Source organism: Mucor mucedo (assembly GCF_025094135.1).
Source record: "Mucor mucedo strain NRRL 3635 chromosome Unknown EV154scaffold_29, whole genome shotgun sequence".
Lineage (NCBI taxonomy): Eukaryota > Fungi > Mucoromycota > Mucoromycetes > Mucorales > Mucoraceae > Mucor > Mucor mucedo.
Genome location: NW_026252313.1, coordinates 213,850 through 228,496, shown reverse-complemented (window position 1 = coordinate 228,496; position 14,647 = coordinate 213,850). Strand labels below are relative to the sequence as shown.

General features: G+C 35.9%; 3 protein-coding genes across 3 annotated transcripts; 2 read left to right on the top strand and 1 right to left on the bottom strand.

Moving 5' to 3' along the window:
• Positions 1-3,647: 3,647 nt before the first annotated feature.
• EV154DRAFT_461851 (uncharacterized protein) lies at positions 3,648-6,087 on the top strand. The gene is made up of 4 exons (XM_051597568.1): positions 3,648-4,772; positions 4,836-5,372; positions 5,444-5,748; positions 5,814-6,087. The coding sequence occupies exons 1-4, from the start codon at positions 3,841-3,843 to the stop codon at positions 5,963-5,965; spliced, it is 1,926 nt and encodes a 641-aa protein (XP_051459368.1). The 5' UTR covers positions 3,648-3,840; the 3' UTR covers positions 5,966-6,087.
• A 998-nt stretch (positions 6,088-7,085) lies between these two features.
• On the top strand, positions 7,086-8,550 carry EV154DRAFT_440700 (40S ribosomal protein S7). Its single transcript, XM_051596931.1, has 3 exons — positions 7,086-7,711; positions 7,773-7,855; positions 7,914-8,550. Exons 1-3 carry the CDS (start codon positions 7,565-7,567, stop codon positions 8,260-8,262), a joined length of 579 nt encoding a protein of 192 aa, XP_051459367.1. The 5' UTR covers positions 7,086-7,564; the 3' UTR covers positions 8,263-8,550.
• A 1,242-nt stretch (positions 8,551-9,792) lies between these two features.
• On the bottom strand, positions 9,793-12,781 carry EV154DRAFT_503436 (kinase-like domain-containing protein). Its single transcript, XM_051600928.1, has 2 exons — positions 12,395-12,781; positions 9,793-12,335 (listed from the first exon to the last, which is right to left on the bottom strand). Exons 1-2 carry the CDS (start codon positions 12,584-12,586, stop codon positions 9,978-9,980), a joined length of 2,550 nt encoding a protein of 849 aa, XP_051459366.1. The 5' UTR covers positions 12,587-12,781; the 3' UTR covers positions 9,793-9,977.
• Between the last annotated feature and the right edge of the window lie 1,866 nt (positions 12,782-14,647).

The window sequence follows — 14,647 nt, the reverse complement described above, 5'->3', positions numbered from 1 at the left end:
TAATTTAGCTATATCCACAGGTACCTGTTGTATTTGAATAACCTCATTCTGAATGCGCGGCAATAACACTTCCCAATCTTCAAAGGAAGGATCGTCACTAAGAATGACATCACGTTGACTATAGAAGACTTTCAGATGATTCGATCGGCATGAGATACATTGACAGCTAAATTCTCTCATTGCCCGTTTGATAAAACCCCATTTATTTTGTTTACTTCCATATTGTTGTACTGATAATTTAGAAACAAAGGTGGTTGAACATACTCAGTTGGTCATTGTGACTTTAGTTGGCGACGCGTCTAAAATCAGTAGGGTGTTCAGTAAACTCAAATTAATTATATTGTTGCAAATGTAAAATTTTGAAGTTGAAGTAAGCTTGCTGTCAATCGTCTCATTGAGAGAAATAAGCCAGACTTATTTAAATCAGACATTTGATTTTTCTTCGAGCCGCACATAACTTATGAACAAACAGATTCACATCATGTCTTTGGGTTGAGGACTCGAATTCAACCTTACAATTATCTCTTTATTACAACATTAGTTCAGAGAGTGTAAATTACTAGCCAATATCACAGTAAAAATTTATTTTTGCTTTATTTGAAGGTATAAATTTTAGTAAGAAGTTATCACAATTGCATGAAAGTCAGAATTTGTGAGTTTTTAACGTGGTCGGGAAAATTGAAATGTTATAAATAAAATTAAATACGGTTAGATGGACATGAAAGTTAAGACATTGTGAAAATCAAACAAATGCATTAGTTCATATAAACATTTAATAGATTAGTACGTACACACATACTAAATCGAAGATGTGGTACCACGATTGTGTGCACAAGAATTCTCCTATTTTTTTATCATCATCTAGTTTCCGTACACATTAACATGATCGAAAGAAATATTTCACCTTCTAGAGCGAGCCAATAAGACATCAGACAACTTCTGAAACTGTTAAAATGTTGGCTCTGGGCTTGTTCGCGCTTACTCGCAGCCGCTTGTGTATGGTTTCACGAGATCTTCAATTGTGGGAAGAAAATAAAGGTCAAACACTTATATTTAATTTGACGATTTAATACGAATTAGCGTGTAGTATGCTCTCGTCCGAAACGTGCCTTTTTATAAACAAAAACACGAAACACGCAAACAAAGAGAAGATGCGTATCGTGTGCGACGTTCTTTATACTAGAAAAACGAATGTAAATGGTATCGCCTATAAATTGCGTTGTCTATCGCTTCTTAAATTAACCTAGGTAACAAAGAATAAAACGAAACGCCTTGTCCACAAATAAATGTACACAAGATAAGGTTGTTCATTGAACAAAAAGCCATTATGAGGTTACAAAACATAAACTTTTTTTTAAGTTCATACATTCGGGATACAATATCCGCTTTCTCTTTTAGTATGATGAATGATCAGGAATGAAGCCCGAGTAAGAATTAAGGGGTTAGGGGGGGGGAGCGATATCAACATGACTATTGACAAAACAAATACTGTGCTGCTCTTCTCAATTTAGTCAAATGATTGAAGTTAACATGCCCAGAATTTTGAGAATAATTTTGGACAGCTTCTAGTGATTTAAAAGATTTTCGGAAGAAATTTTCAAGGTTTGAAAGGATCACCTCGTAATGTACCTACGATACATAGTTCTATTGTTAACTAGTTGATATCTTATGATACAGCCGGATTCTTGTGTTCGTGACTAAGAGTATTTAGTAAAAATGCTTGTTACTTTTACTTCTTGAACCTTCAAATAGTCAATCTACAGGAGAATTTTAGAAGCTGAAAGTTTCAAATTTATATAATAATAGAGTGTAGCAGTTTCAATAATAAAGACAGTTTCTAATACAGCATGTCTGTCAAGCATAACAATATGTGTAATCATGTTTGGTATAAGTGACATTTGACCCAGACACTTAAATAGCTTGATGTTAGATTTACTGATTATTACCCAACGCTTTAAAGATCGAAAGACATTACATCAATTTTTTATAATAGACGAGGTACTTTAAATAGAATTATGACTGTCATCGACGTCGATGCGAACATCAACCGTATCCTCATTTAAAAATGAGATGCACTAATGAATGAAGCAAAGACAGATGGTAATAATGAACGTATATGTCTTCGTTTATCATTTGTGTCGGAATTTGAGAGGTGAGTATCGCCAACAGTTCTGAGCCAGTGATTAAGCACACAGCATGAATGAAGAGATCTAACCAACGGGAGGAGATACTTCGATGACCTAACACCAATTATAGCGATTTAGTCCTGATGTAGGGAGATACACATCAAATAGATAATGTTTGTTTGAGTATAGTATTCCTTCGGTTGATAATGAAGGGAGTTACGCTCCTCTAGAATTACATAAATATTTATCATAGTGAATAGGCGAACATCTGAGTTATGCTGGATTGGTGTGTTCGACCAACTTCAAATTTTTATATTGCACTCGCAAGTATACAAATGTATATATACGTCTACTATCTTTTTCACACAAATTTTCGAAGTATCTCTTACAATGCTTGATTACGAAACAATGTCGATATACGTAATTTTTGTTCATTTGCTTGACCAAAATTGTGATAGAAATTATTCAAACTATATTAATCTCAGCATGATATTGAGAACCTAACCGAAGAGATCCCCACCGTATAACAATAGGAAACAGCAACGCTGATTTCCCCCATATCCCGCAAAAGTTGGAGCCCACCTTTTTCATTTACACAAAAGGCAAAAGTTATCATTAACTAGACTTTTCATGATTCGTTATATTCTCTGTGATAAAATTAATTTTTTACATAAAAAAGGAAAAAAAGCGTGAATAAATTTTATAGCTAGTTTTTGTCAGGATGAGATAACTGATTATTATATCACTCATAATGTTCGAGCCTTTGCTTTTAATATATATATCTCCAAATAGCCACTTACAAACACCAATGAATTCAAATACAAATTATTTCAACAGGCTTATATTGAAGAATTTCTGAACCTAGTTTATCAGAGATTCAACAGTAACATACAACAATAGAGTAGGGCAGATTTTATGAAAAAAAGAGTCAAACATTATGTAGCTTGAAAAGATAACTTATGTGTAAACACGAATTAACAGAAAACAAATTTACCATAAGTTATAACGTGAATAGATAGACGCAAAGTTTAGACGTAGGTATGTGCAAATGTAACCTTTATTTTTTTGTGTTTTTAAAATCACGCGATGTCGCCTTTCATTTTTGATCCGGTTTGAGATAATAAAGTGGATGCCCTCAGACTGAGACGTTCTTAAAATGGATTACTGAAATGGTAAGTGATCCAATAGGTATAAAATATTCCTATGTAATTTTTTTATTACTGTTCCTTTACCTTTTATTCTATGCATAAGGACCAACACAAACATCGCAAATGTTTTAAATCATTTTTCATTAAAAATGTAAAAAAAAAAAAGCAGGTTGGAAAAAATTGTAACCTTTCACAAACTTTTTTTAATAAACATTACACTATTATCCAAAAACGTATTTGACCATAAAGAATTTAAAGTATTATGTTCAATGTGAACAGCCTTAAACCTCACATGTGCCCAAAAGAATTGAAATTGGGTGGAAGCACAGTACCCCCAAACAAAAAAAAAAAAAAAAAAAAAAAAAAAAAACTTGTCAGTTTTGCCATTTCAATCTAATAACAAACACCTACAGTTACACTCCCTTACATATAAATACAGGAATAGACCAGATGACGCACAAAAACAGATATATCGGAAGAGGGGAAGTGTTGTGTATGCATCGCCCATTCCCTTTCTTTTCTCTCTCTTCTCTTTTTCTTATTTTTTTAAACAAAAAGAAAAAAACATGGCCACTACGAATACACCTATCTTACAACAATTGATCCATTATTCACGAAATGCATTTGTCAAGATAGTCAACAACAACGCCCGACGATTACCTTTCTCAACCTCGCATCTTATTGAACAAGCTGAGAATTATTTATTTGGAAGAGAGGGATATTCTAAAAACTGTAAATTATCCGTGGAACTATTAAAAAAAGCTGCATATACCAACAAAAGTGCTTTTGCGATCCTTGGTTTTTGTTACGAGTTTGGATTCGGAGTGTCGAATGATTTTAAAACGGCGGAGAAATGCTATATTTCTGCCATCCATCAAGATCATGACGAAAGAACCTTATTTGCTATATCAAGACTAGCCTTCTTGAGAAAATATGGGAGACCAGGAGTTGCTATTGATAGAATTGAGGCACAAAAATTAGAATCTCTTGTCGTAAAAGGTGGTTTAAAATCAATTGCTTGGATTCAACGTGCTGCAACTCAAGATCACTGTTCTGCCAGTCAATACTGTTTAGGTGTATTTTATCATGATGGCCTTATTTTTAAAAAAGATGAAAATGCTGCCTTTTGTTGGTATAAAAGGAGCGCGGAACAGGGCAATTGCCGAGGTCAGGGTATCCTTGGTTACTGCTATGGCGAGGGGTTTGGTGTAGAAAAGAATGAGGCTGAAGCTATGCGTTGGTATCGTTTGGCTGCAGCTCAGGGGGAGACTGTTGCTATTTATAATATTGGTTACTGTTATGAGGATGGGATTGGGGTGGTAAAAAATGTTTATGAAGCTGTAAAGTGGTACACCATTGCTGCCGAACAAGGCAACGCCTTTGCCCAAAATAGTCTTGGGTACTGTTACGAGGATGGAATTGGTGTCGAAGAGAACCATATTATGGCATCCAAATGGTATAAGTTATCTGCAAATCAAGGGTATCCCTGGGCACAATGGTAAGTTTTGTTCTTGACAACTATTTTTATAAAAAATTACAACTGATAATTGCATTAAAATAGCAATCTTGGTTATTGTCATCAAAATGGTATTGGTGTAACAAAAGATGCAACAGCCAGTGTAGAATGGTATAAAAAAGCTGCGATTCAAGGCCACGCACGCGCACAACATAACCTCGGTTTTTGCTATCAAAATGGCATTGGCATAAAAAAAAATGAAGTAGAGGCCATGAAATGGTTTCAGAAAAGTTGCGAATTGGGAAATATTTTTGCTTTCCATTCACTCGGCTATTGTTTCCAAAATGGAGTCGGCGTTCAAGTCAATGAACGAGAGGCTGTTTATTGGTATATGCTGAGTGCTGAGCATCACCATGCTCCGGCCGAGTTATCTCTCGGCTACTGTTATCGAAACGGAATTGGCGTTGAAAAAAATGAGCGTGAGGCCAGCAAATGGTTTAGGCGTAGTGCCGAACAAGGAAATGCGGTGGCTCAAAATTCCTTAGGTTTCTGTTACGAAGAAGGAATTGGTGTCACTAAAAGTTCTAAAAAGGCCGCATATTGGTATATGCAAGCAGCACGTCAAAATAATGCCTGGGCACAGTAAATATTTTATAATTGTTATTTTGACTATCCTCCTTTATATGCTCAATTAATCCTTTTCTTATTTTCAGAACAAATCTAGGCTTCTGTTATGCAAACGGTTTAGGTGTAAAGCAAAATCCTGTCAAAGCCGTGTATTGGTATAGAAAAGCAAGTCAGCAAAACCATGCTCGTGCACAAGACAAGATGGCCGTTCATTTACAGAATGGGATTGGTGTCAGACAGAACCTTGAGCTGGCTTTTGATTTATTTGAACGTGCAGCCGAAAATAATCATGTCGCAGCACAGTTCCATTTAGCCAATTGTTTTGAAAAAGGGTTGGGATGCCCCGTCGATCTCGGAAAAGCAACCATTTGGTTTGAGCGTGCAGCAATGGGTAAAACTAGAAAAAAAAACGAATAGTTCTTTGATTACATCGACTTACATACATTTCCATTTTAGCTGGTTGCAGAAGTTCACATGAGAGACTGAGAAGGCTGCTTGTCAGAGCATGTTTATTATCACCAGACTCGTTGCCTTCAATCACAGCGATGAGTGAGCAAGATTTACTTTCAAATGGGTTTATTGTGGGACACAGTGCTGCAGCTGCATAACAGCTTGGATAAATACCAAATAGCTAAATCACAAACAATTTTGTTTAAAATTTTAATAGACTTTGAATAGACTTTAAATAGATCTTACTCAAGTATACATAATAAAACTAATTTCTGAGAAAAATAACAAAGAAGTCGTGCTATTAGATTTGTTCATGTTATTAAATTGTACATCTCAACTACTCAATGTATGTTTTCTGTATAGTATAGGACTGAATCACAAACACTAAAACAAAAAATCAAATTAAACTATAATTGTTAAACATGACCCAAATAATAATTTGCGAATCGATGTAAATTCCAAAGCAAACAAGGCTAAAGCTAATTGAAAACCAATTTTCTCTTTCCACCATTAGACTCTTCAATTAGACAAATACTATCTAAATGTAATGATTTATTATGCAAAATAATACACTCAGTAGTTGGCATTTATTATTCTTTACTCCTCCGATAACCCATGCTCTCCTAAGTGAAGACAAGATCATTAAGAGAGATGTATATTACTGTGGTATATATACTTAACACTGGTAAAATATAACACAGTTTCATTGTAATATACAGATAGTAACGTTTGTCCACCAATGCATGCCAAAAAATGACTTAGAAAAAGCTGTTACCTTTTCCCGCATAGATACATTTCTTCTTTAACTGTTAGTAGATATTCACACAAGAGATCGAAAGCTTTCCTCAATCTTAAAAATAACTTTTGCTAGTAAACCTTTACCACTTACGTACATCGGAAAACTTCAAATGTTTAACGAAATTTTCGAATTTTAAAGGCTCTAAAAAACACGAAAGGAAACGAATGTCTAGACATTTAAGAAATTCTTCCAAATCTCAAAAACAATGATAATTAAAACTTATTGCCCCCAGGTGTTTTATGGTAATCAGAAATAGAGACCTTTTCATATTGAAGATGGTTTCCCTATTCAAATGTACAGGAAAGGTAAAAATGAGTCTGAAATCCCTTTTTTTATTTCGTCCGGCGCGTACCAGTACGGGCCAATCATAAACAGTAATTTTTCAAAAAATTTAAGTTCCTCTTTTGCCGGGATGCAATTCCACTTCGGTAAAAGCAATTGAGAGTTGGGCAAGCCGAGATTCCTTCCTTTATTTTTCACGTATGTATTATTTTCAAACATAGAGAAGGTGTGAAGACATGAAAGATACAATGGTGATAGCCATACAACAACGAACCTAATGGATGGATGGCAATGATAGGATCATCAATTGATTGATGTATCTATCAATCAATTTTTATTGTGATTAGGTTACATTGAACGTCATTTTTACATGAAAGGATACATCCATCATCCGCATCCATCAATACCATTTAACATCCATCTATCCCAAAATACGTAGATGTGGCATCATTGTTGTATCAACCATGTCCTTGGGGGAGCGAAAGACGCGAAAATATGAAAACAAATTTACTAATTAAAACTTAACTTTTTTTATACATTCAATTCCAATTTAACAATCTACATTCGCAATAATTCTCACCAATACCAATATATTTCTCTTGATTCAAACTTATTTTCAACCTCATAATTCAACTTTCTTCAACTCGCCATTTCATTTCAATGTAAACAGTCTAAGATGGCTTCCAACAAGATTGTTAAGCAAGCTGGTGCCCCAGCTGCTGATGAGTTCGAACTCTCTGTCGCCCAGGCTCTCACTGATTTAGAGACCAGCGTTCCCGACTTGAAGTCCATCCGTGGTCTCTACATCACTAGTGCCAAGGAGGTAATTGTTGTGAATCAGGGAAAAAAATCTTGTTTTATTAACTTTCGGTTCTACTCTTTAGGTTGAGCTCGGTGCCGGTAAGAAGGCTATCGTTATCTTCGTACCTGTTCCTTTGGCCAAGAGCTTCAACAAGGTTCAACAAAGGTAAATTTGACAGTAGGGGTTTTTTTTTGGGATAAGGTCGCTAATAAAACTCATACAGACTCACTCGTGAACTCGAAAAGAAGTTCTCTGACCGTCACGTTGTCTTCGTTGCTCAACGTCGTATCTTGGCTGTTCCTACCCGTCGTAACACTGGTAAGCAACCCCGTCCCAGATCTCGTACCTTGACTGCTGTCCATGATGCTATCTTGGATGACCTCGTCTTCCCCACCGAAATTGTCGGTAAGAGACTCCGTCAAAAGGTTGATGGTTCCAAGACCCTCAAGGTCTTCCTCGATGCCAAGGATGCCACCTCTCTTGAATATAAGGTTGATTCTTTCTCCGCTATTTACAAGAAGCTTACCGGCAAGGACGTCATCTTCGAATTCCCTGCTGCTGTTGAGTTCTAAATAACTTTACTTTTATTAAACATACAATAAAATCATATCGAAAGGATTTTCTTTTGAAATTCTAAGGATTGTGCTTTTTTTTATTCTATCTAACAGTTTGTGTGGGATTACTGACTTGCCTGATTTAACCTATTAGCCTCAAAGTTATGAGCAAACCTCGATTTCGTATCAATTGAGGTGTTATGATGGCTTCCATATAACGACTTTTTTTTGCTTCTGAAGGAATACACGATCTATACTGCCACTATATCGACATGTTCGTAAATGTTGAGGGTTGGCTCCGCAGCTTTGAATTAACTTTCCTGTATATCTCCACAAATTATTTATATAGTCTATGTGGCAATTGCTTTTGTTGACACTTTATGTATTAGACAAAATACAGTTCCATTTTGTTAGGTCATAATTATTGATATACATGAAATTGTTCCTTGCCATCGCATCGTGATAGGACTACTTTTTTACATGCTGTACGGCAACTTTGTCAATAAAAATATATACCTGCTATTGCATGCCACTACTACAGCCTACAAAGTCAATTTCCTAAATTAAACGTTTCTGATATGACGTGACTTCACTCATTTGTATGTATTAAGTCTCTAGGGCTCCCGTCCCACTATTACTGAGTGTTGATCCATATAATCACATCGCCTGTGAGACCTGTGATTACTTCAGAGATTCTACTCGTAAGGTTGCTACAGAGGGCTTTAAGGTTGTTGCTGGTCGGACGTCAGATTTTCCATTATCACTTATAGTTTTCTTAACAAAGGTACCTGGTTTCGCATTGTAATCATTTTGTTGAGGGACGAAATTTAGGATCGACTCGACAAAGGCCTGTGTGGTTGTGTTATTTTAGATTTCACAACTACAAACAAATTGAGTCTAGTAATTGATATCTCTTATCTGCGATATCTAAAAACTTCCATAACCCTCATTTTACTTACAAGTTAAATAGCAGTAAAGAGCTGATACTTCATTGAACGTTTCATCTATTTTTAAGCTGTTGTCATTCATTTCGATATACAAAGCGCGTTAAAACGGAATCCCACCCAGGCATCGGGATTGAAATTAGTACCTTAATTAACCAAATGGGGTCAAAGCCATTCGGGTAAACATTATCAAGTATTGCTCCATTTGTCTGAGGAGAAAGAGAGTGAGTCTTCATTTATAGAATGAAGTTCTTGTACGTAGGCTATCACAAAAGCTTGGAACCCGAGATATTTTTATATAATTTACACCAGTAAACCGGGAATTAATAAAGCAAATTGTGTCACATATTAGTACAATACAATTTTGGTCATCTATAAAACAGTCTACAGAAGCAAAAAACGATATTCTGAAGGTCTGAAAACAAATGTGAACGGTTTGTCGCTACACAGAGTTTTGGTGTATAATAATACCGACCCTTGTTTTTAGAAGGTTTCTAGAATTAGCTTTTTCCCCCATTGTAGACTTTTGGAGCTAGTGACATAATGTTACACTTAGACTAAGTAATTTTATTGAAGATTCTAGACACAGTGAATAGGTCTTTTATTCTTGTGAATGATGGAAAATTCTGTCTTTATTAATGGAATAATATTACATGCAAATAATAAAGATGGCGTTTTAAAATAATAAAATAATGGGATATATAGTAAGGGAAAAAAGTGATATAAAAATATATGTAAAAAAAAAAAGCAAATCTAGTTGGGTACAAAAGAGTAAAAAAAAAAAGAAGCTTAAGCTTCTTTTCTGGGCTTACTACTATGATTGAACGAGGAAGATCGGTTTAACCAGGAACCGATTTTGCCTGTCAATTTGGTAACAGATCCTCTACGGCGGTGTTGAAATTGGGAGGTGTTGGGCGTAGCAAAAGATGCCGATCTGGAAACGTTTGGACTTGGTTGCAATAAGAAACTACTGTCCTTGGGCATGGATGGTGGATCCTCGTATTTAGCCATTTTGGCCGCGATAGGTGTTGGGATTGAGTTAGGTTGGGCATTATGACTGTGTCTGTTTTGATTATTGATGGTGCTGATATCAATAGTATGTGCAGTTTGGCGAGATGTGACAGTAGCAATTGACATACCAGGGGGTAATAGTTGTGATTGTCTTACCGCTTTTGTATTAGATGTCATGCTAGACATACGAGGAGGAGGAATGGAATTAACCAAATAAGCAGCATCTTTAGGTGGCACGGGTGGGGGCATGTCTTCTTTTGGTGTCTCATTTACATTTGACACGTGTGGATCCATGATGGCAACCGAGGTTACTTCTTCTTCGCTAGCGTTCTGGTCACTAACTGTATTGGTATTGCTCAGATTGCTTGACTTTTTGTTTAAGCTCTTCGACGAATTCTTACGGAGAAACGCTTGAGATAATTTACGAAACAGAGATTTGCTTCCGCCAGCGGGAACTATGTTGTTTGTTGAAGTAGCAGATAAGTTTTGTTTGTTATCCTCTGAATTTGGTAGCTCTGCTGTTGTACTATGGAAGCTATCGTTGGGAGAAGATGAGACAGTATGGCATCTGTCGTCAGTAGAATGAGACGGTGTAGGAAGCCTATTAGACGATTCTGCAGGCGTGACAAATAATAAATCAACTTCGGCATGTTTAGAATCTTCAACATGTTGAGGAGGAGAAGGGGGCGCTGTAATATGACCACTATTATCTGACGCAAGATGATGTTGTGATAAAGAGGAGCGAAGCCAGCGCTGAATTCTGCTAAGATAATTCGTTGACCCGATAGCGGCGGGTTGTGAGACGTAACCAAGAAGACTGCCGTCATTTTGTAATTTGGCACCAGAAGCATTATGAGGTTGAGGGATAACTGGTGTATGGCTTATAGGAACTTCAGTTAACAATCTTGGTATATTGGAAGGGTCTTCATCGGCACCAACCAGTGACGCTTGGCTACTTCTAGCAGAAGAATTTCCACCCAATGACTCCAAAGATGCCTTTCTTGATAAACTTGACTTTGCAGCAACACGATAGTGGTGGGATTCATGTTCCATGGCAATTTGTCTCTCTTGAGAAAGATAGTACAGTGATAAAAATGGGTGATATGCTGCGGGGACAGATTGAGGGTCATCATATATAATGCTCGAATGACCTTCGTTGTAAGAGTGGGAAGGGGATGGAGACCTTCTAGCATGACAGTCTGAAATATGCTGACATGCATCGTGGTAAACTGGAGATTGGATGATCAAGGTGAGTCTTTTTTCTATTTCATCAGTCGTACCCAAATTAAAGCCTTGAGACATTCTTTCAATAACTTTTGGATTGAGAGGTAAAGTTAAAGGCTTTCTTGATGGCATATAGTTATTGATTGAAGCAGACTCCTTGTTCAACCATGGGTGGTGTAGAATGTCGGTCATGATGATTCTTTGCTTAGGATCGGTAATAAAGATGTGAGATAATAAATCTTTGCATTCATCACTTAAGTGAGCAGGGTAATTTACGTGCCCCTTTTTGATTTTATCATGCAGACCTGGCATTGATTTATCATCGAAAGGCACAGAACCGGTGGCCATAACATAAATAACGACACCGAGACTCCAAACGTCAACTTCAGGACCGCTATACGGAGTTGCTTTTAATAATTCTGGAGCAGCGAAATAGAGGGAGCCACAATAGGTTGTTAATTGACGTTCTGGACAAAATAAATTTGAGAGACCAAAATCAATGATTTTAATATTTCTTCCGGATTTATCAATCATGATATTTTCAATTTTTAAATCTCTATGGACAATTGAGTTTCTATGTAAATAATCCAATGCACTGACAATCTGCCTAGAAAACTGTCTTGTTCTTCTGTCGGATAGACGCTGTCGTTTTACAATGTAATGAAGTAATTGACCACCATTCACATAATCCATCAAAATGTAAAAATATGGACCTTGCATCACCAAGTCCTTCATTCCAACAATATTGGGATGTTTCAATAACATCATGATGTGTGCTTCACGGATAGTACGCACTTCTCGGTTCTCTTCTCTGGCTTTTTCCTTGGCAATTTGTTGAATTGACTTTCCAGTTGTATGTGATGGCTGATTTAGTAACTGTAAATTAGCTCTGGGAACAATTTTAACAGCAATCTAGAAATTTGATTTATTTTTAGACTTTTTTAATATCAAGATTAATTGTATTATTTTACCTTCTCGCCTGTAACGTTATGGACACCCAATTTTACTTTACCCATACTTCCTTTACCAATGCTTTGCTGTAATGAGTAGTTTCCAATCGTTTTTAAAGGAATCGACCGATGTGGATCTCTAGATCTGGTAGAGTCATTTCTAGTTATTGGTGATGTAGCAGTGTCTTGTTGTTGTAGAAAGTCAGCAACCATATTAATTGGGTGTAGAGGTGTTGGCTGGTAAATTCGGTGACAAGTGAGAGAAAGAGAAGAGGAAGAAACAGGAGTTAATATTTGTTTACTAAAGGCCGAATATCTTTTCTGAATTGAGGTAATAATCGCGTGACAAAACGTTTGAGGTGGTGGTTCCTTATTAGTCTTACTGGCGCCATTTAAATTGAAATAAACGCACATCTTTTTACACTTTCTTTACTCAATATTTATAAATGATGTCTATACACACACTCATGCTAGAAAAAGTACCGCAACTTATACTATCAAAGATAATCCATTAAGCTTTGTATATTGTCCTAGGAGAAACACAAATTTTTTTTAATATTCTGTGTAACACTAGCTCCGCCATTGCTGTATTTTAATAAATTATCAACAACCAGAACGTGGGCAACACCAGTTTTAATGTTCCTTCCTTTCAGTAAATTATATTTTTGATAATTATAGATGCGATAAATCGATTGACGTGTTGTGCATCGTAGTATCAAAATTACCTTTTATGTACCATTATCATCATCACATTGCCTCCCGGGTGTTCAAATTCTTGGTGCCCCTCACTATTTAGACTCAGGACTCCCTTAATTATCAAGGAAAACTGCTTTTTTTGCCCTTCATTTAGAACGTGGATGACATCAATTATGACAGTTACTAAGCACTTTTTTTTTCGTCATTATTACATTCTGTCAACATTTTCTTTTGTCGCCTCGGTTGTAACGTTCAACTCGTAAACATGAATAGTTTATTATCTCTGGTTTTCTTTACAAGAAAATATTAAGGGGCATTTAAGCACATAATTTTACACACATGATCTTGTAATTAAAACTTTTGAGATTGTACCTATCCTTTCAGCGTAATGGGTATACTATAAACAAAATCAGAATAGCACGACTCGTCTGTATAGCTGTGGTAATTCTACCTCATGCGCTGTCCTTCATCTTTTGGTTAAAAATCACTAGTGCCACACTTGACGATCTAACCTGTTTTTTTAGTAGGGTATATCCCTTGCGCGCATTCACTAGTCTTGCACACTTACATATTAAATGCCAATGTAAGTTCAGACTTCCTTATTCTAATTATAGAGTTCAATTAGAAAAAAAATCAGAATTACTGCTACTACATACAGATACCAAGGCGGAGTTTTATCGAAAGTGGATGTCAACCAAAATAAGACTAGATTGCATTACTGCTGGATGAAAAAAAAAAGGTTAAAATCTAAATTAAATTTTATTTGTCATTGTCTGCTCTTTCAAAAGGCTTCTGATGCATGTGATTACAGTAACCATTGAGAGTTAGAGGTAAGCTATTGTTGGTATGTCTAATATTAGCGATTTCCTGGACTCAATTTGATAGGAATTATTACTTTGGCTACTTTGATACAAAATTCATACAGCGTTAGTAATTTTCGGACGAATTAAAATTCATTTCCAAACAAAGGCTTACTTTTTTTTACAGATCTGTTTTTTTGTACCTTTAGATAACCTTGGACCATCGTCTGTGGAAGCATGGCAACCACATCGAAGATAGCTATTTTTCCTGTAAAGATATCCCAAATAGGCTCATAAATGGCGAACATATTTGTTGTATTTTTTTTTTTTTTTTGCAGGAATTTAAAGTCTGTAATATTTTGATGTATTTGTCAGTTTTTAGGTGTTCCATATTCTAAGGATGGTGCAACCTGTCAAATAATTTGTTATGCGACTTGGTGGACAAACCTCATTCGATCAGGTGATTTGACTACCAGCTCGCTGAAAGCCCTGATTTGAATCCTATTTAAAATATTTGTAGCTTTATCAGTGATAAAGAGCCTGCATTAGAAATGTTGATGCGTTGAAGATATTTTTGGAAAAAGCCTGGAACGAGATAAGCATTGATGTATGTGTGTTTACTCTGAGATATTAAATTTACCTATCAATATTTTTACCCGCCCTTTTCATTTCAGTTCTTTTGAACTCAAGGCAACAACACTTGAATTTAACTATATAATTGTTTGAAATACGACTATTTCTACTTTTTAAAATATTGTCTTTATAGAGCTTGGGTATA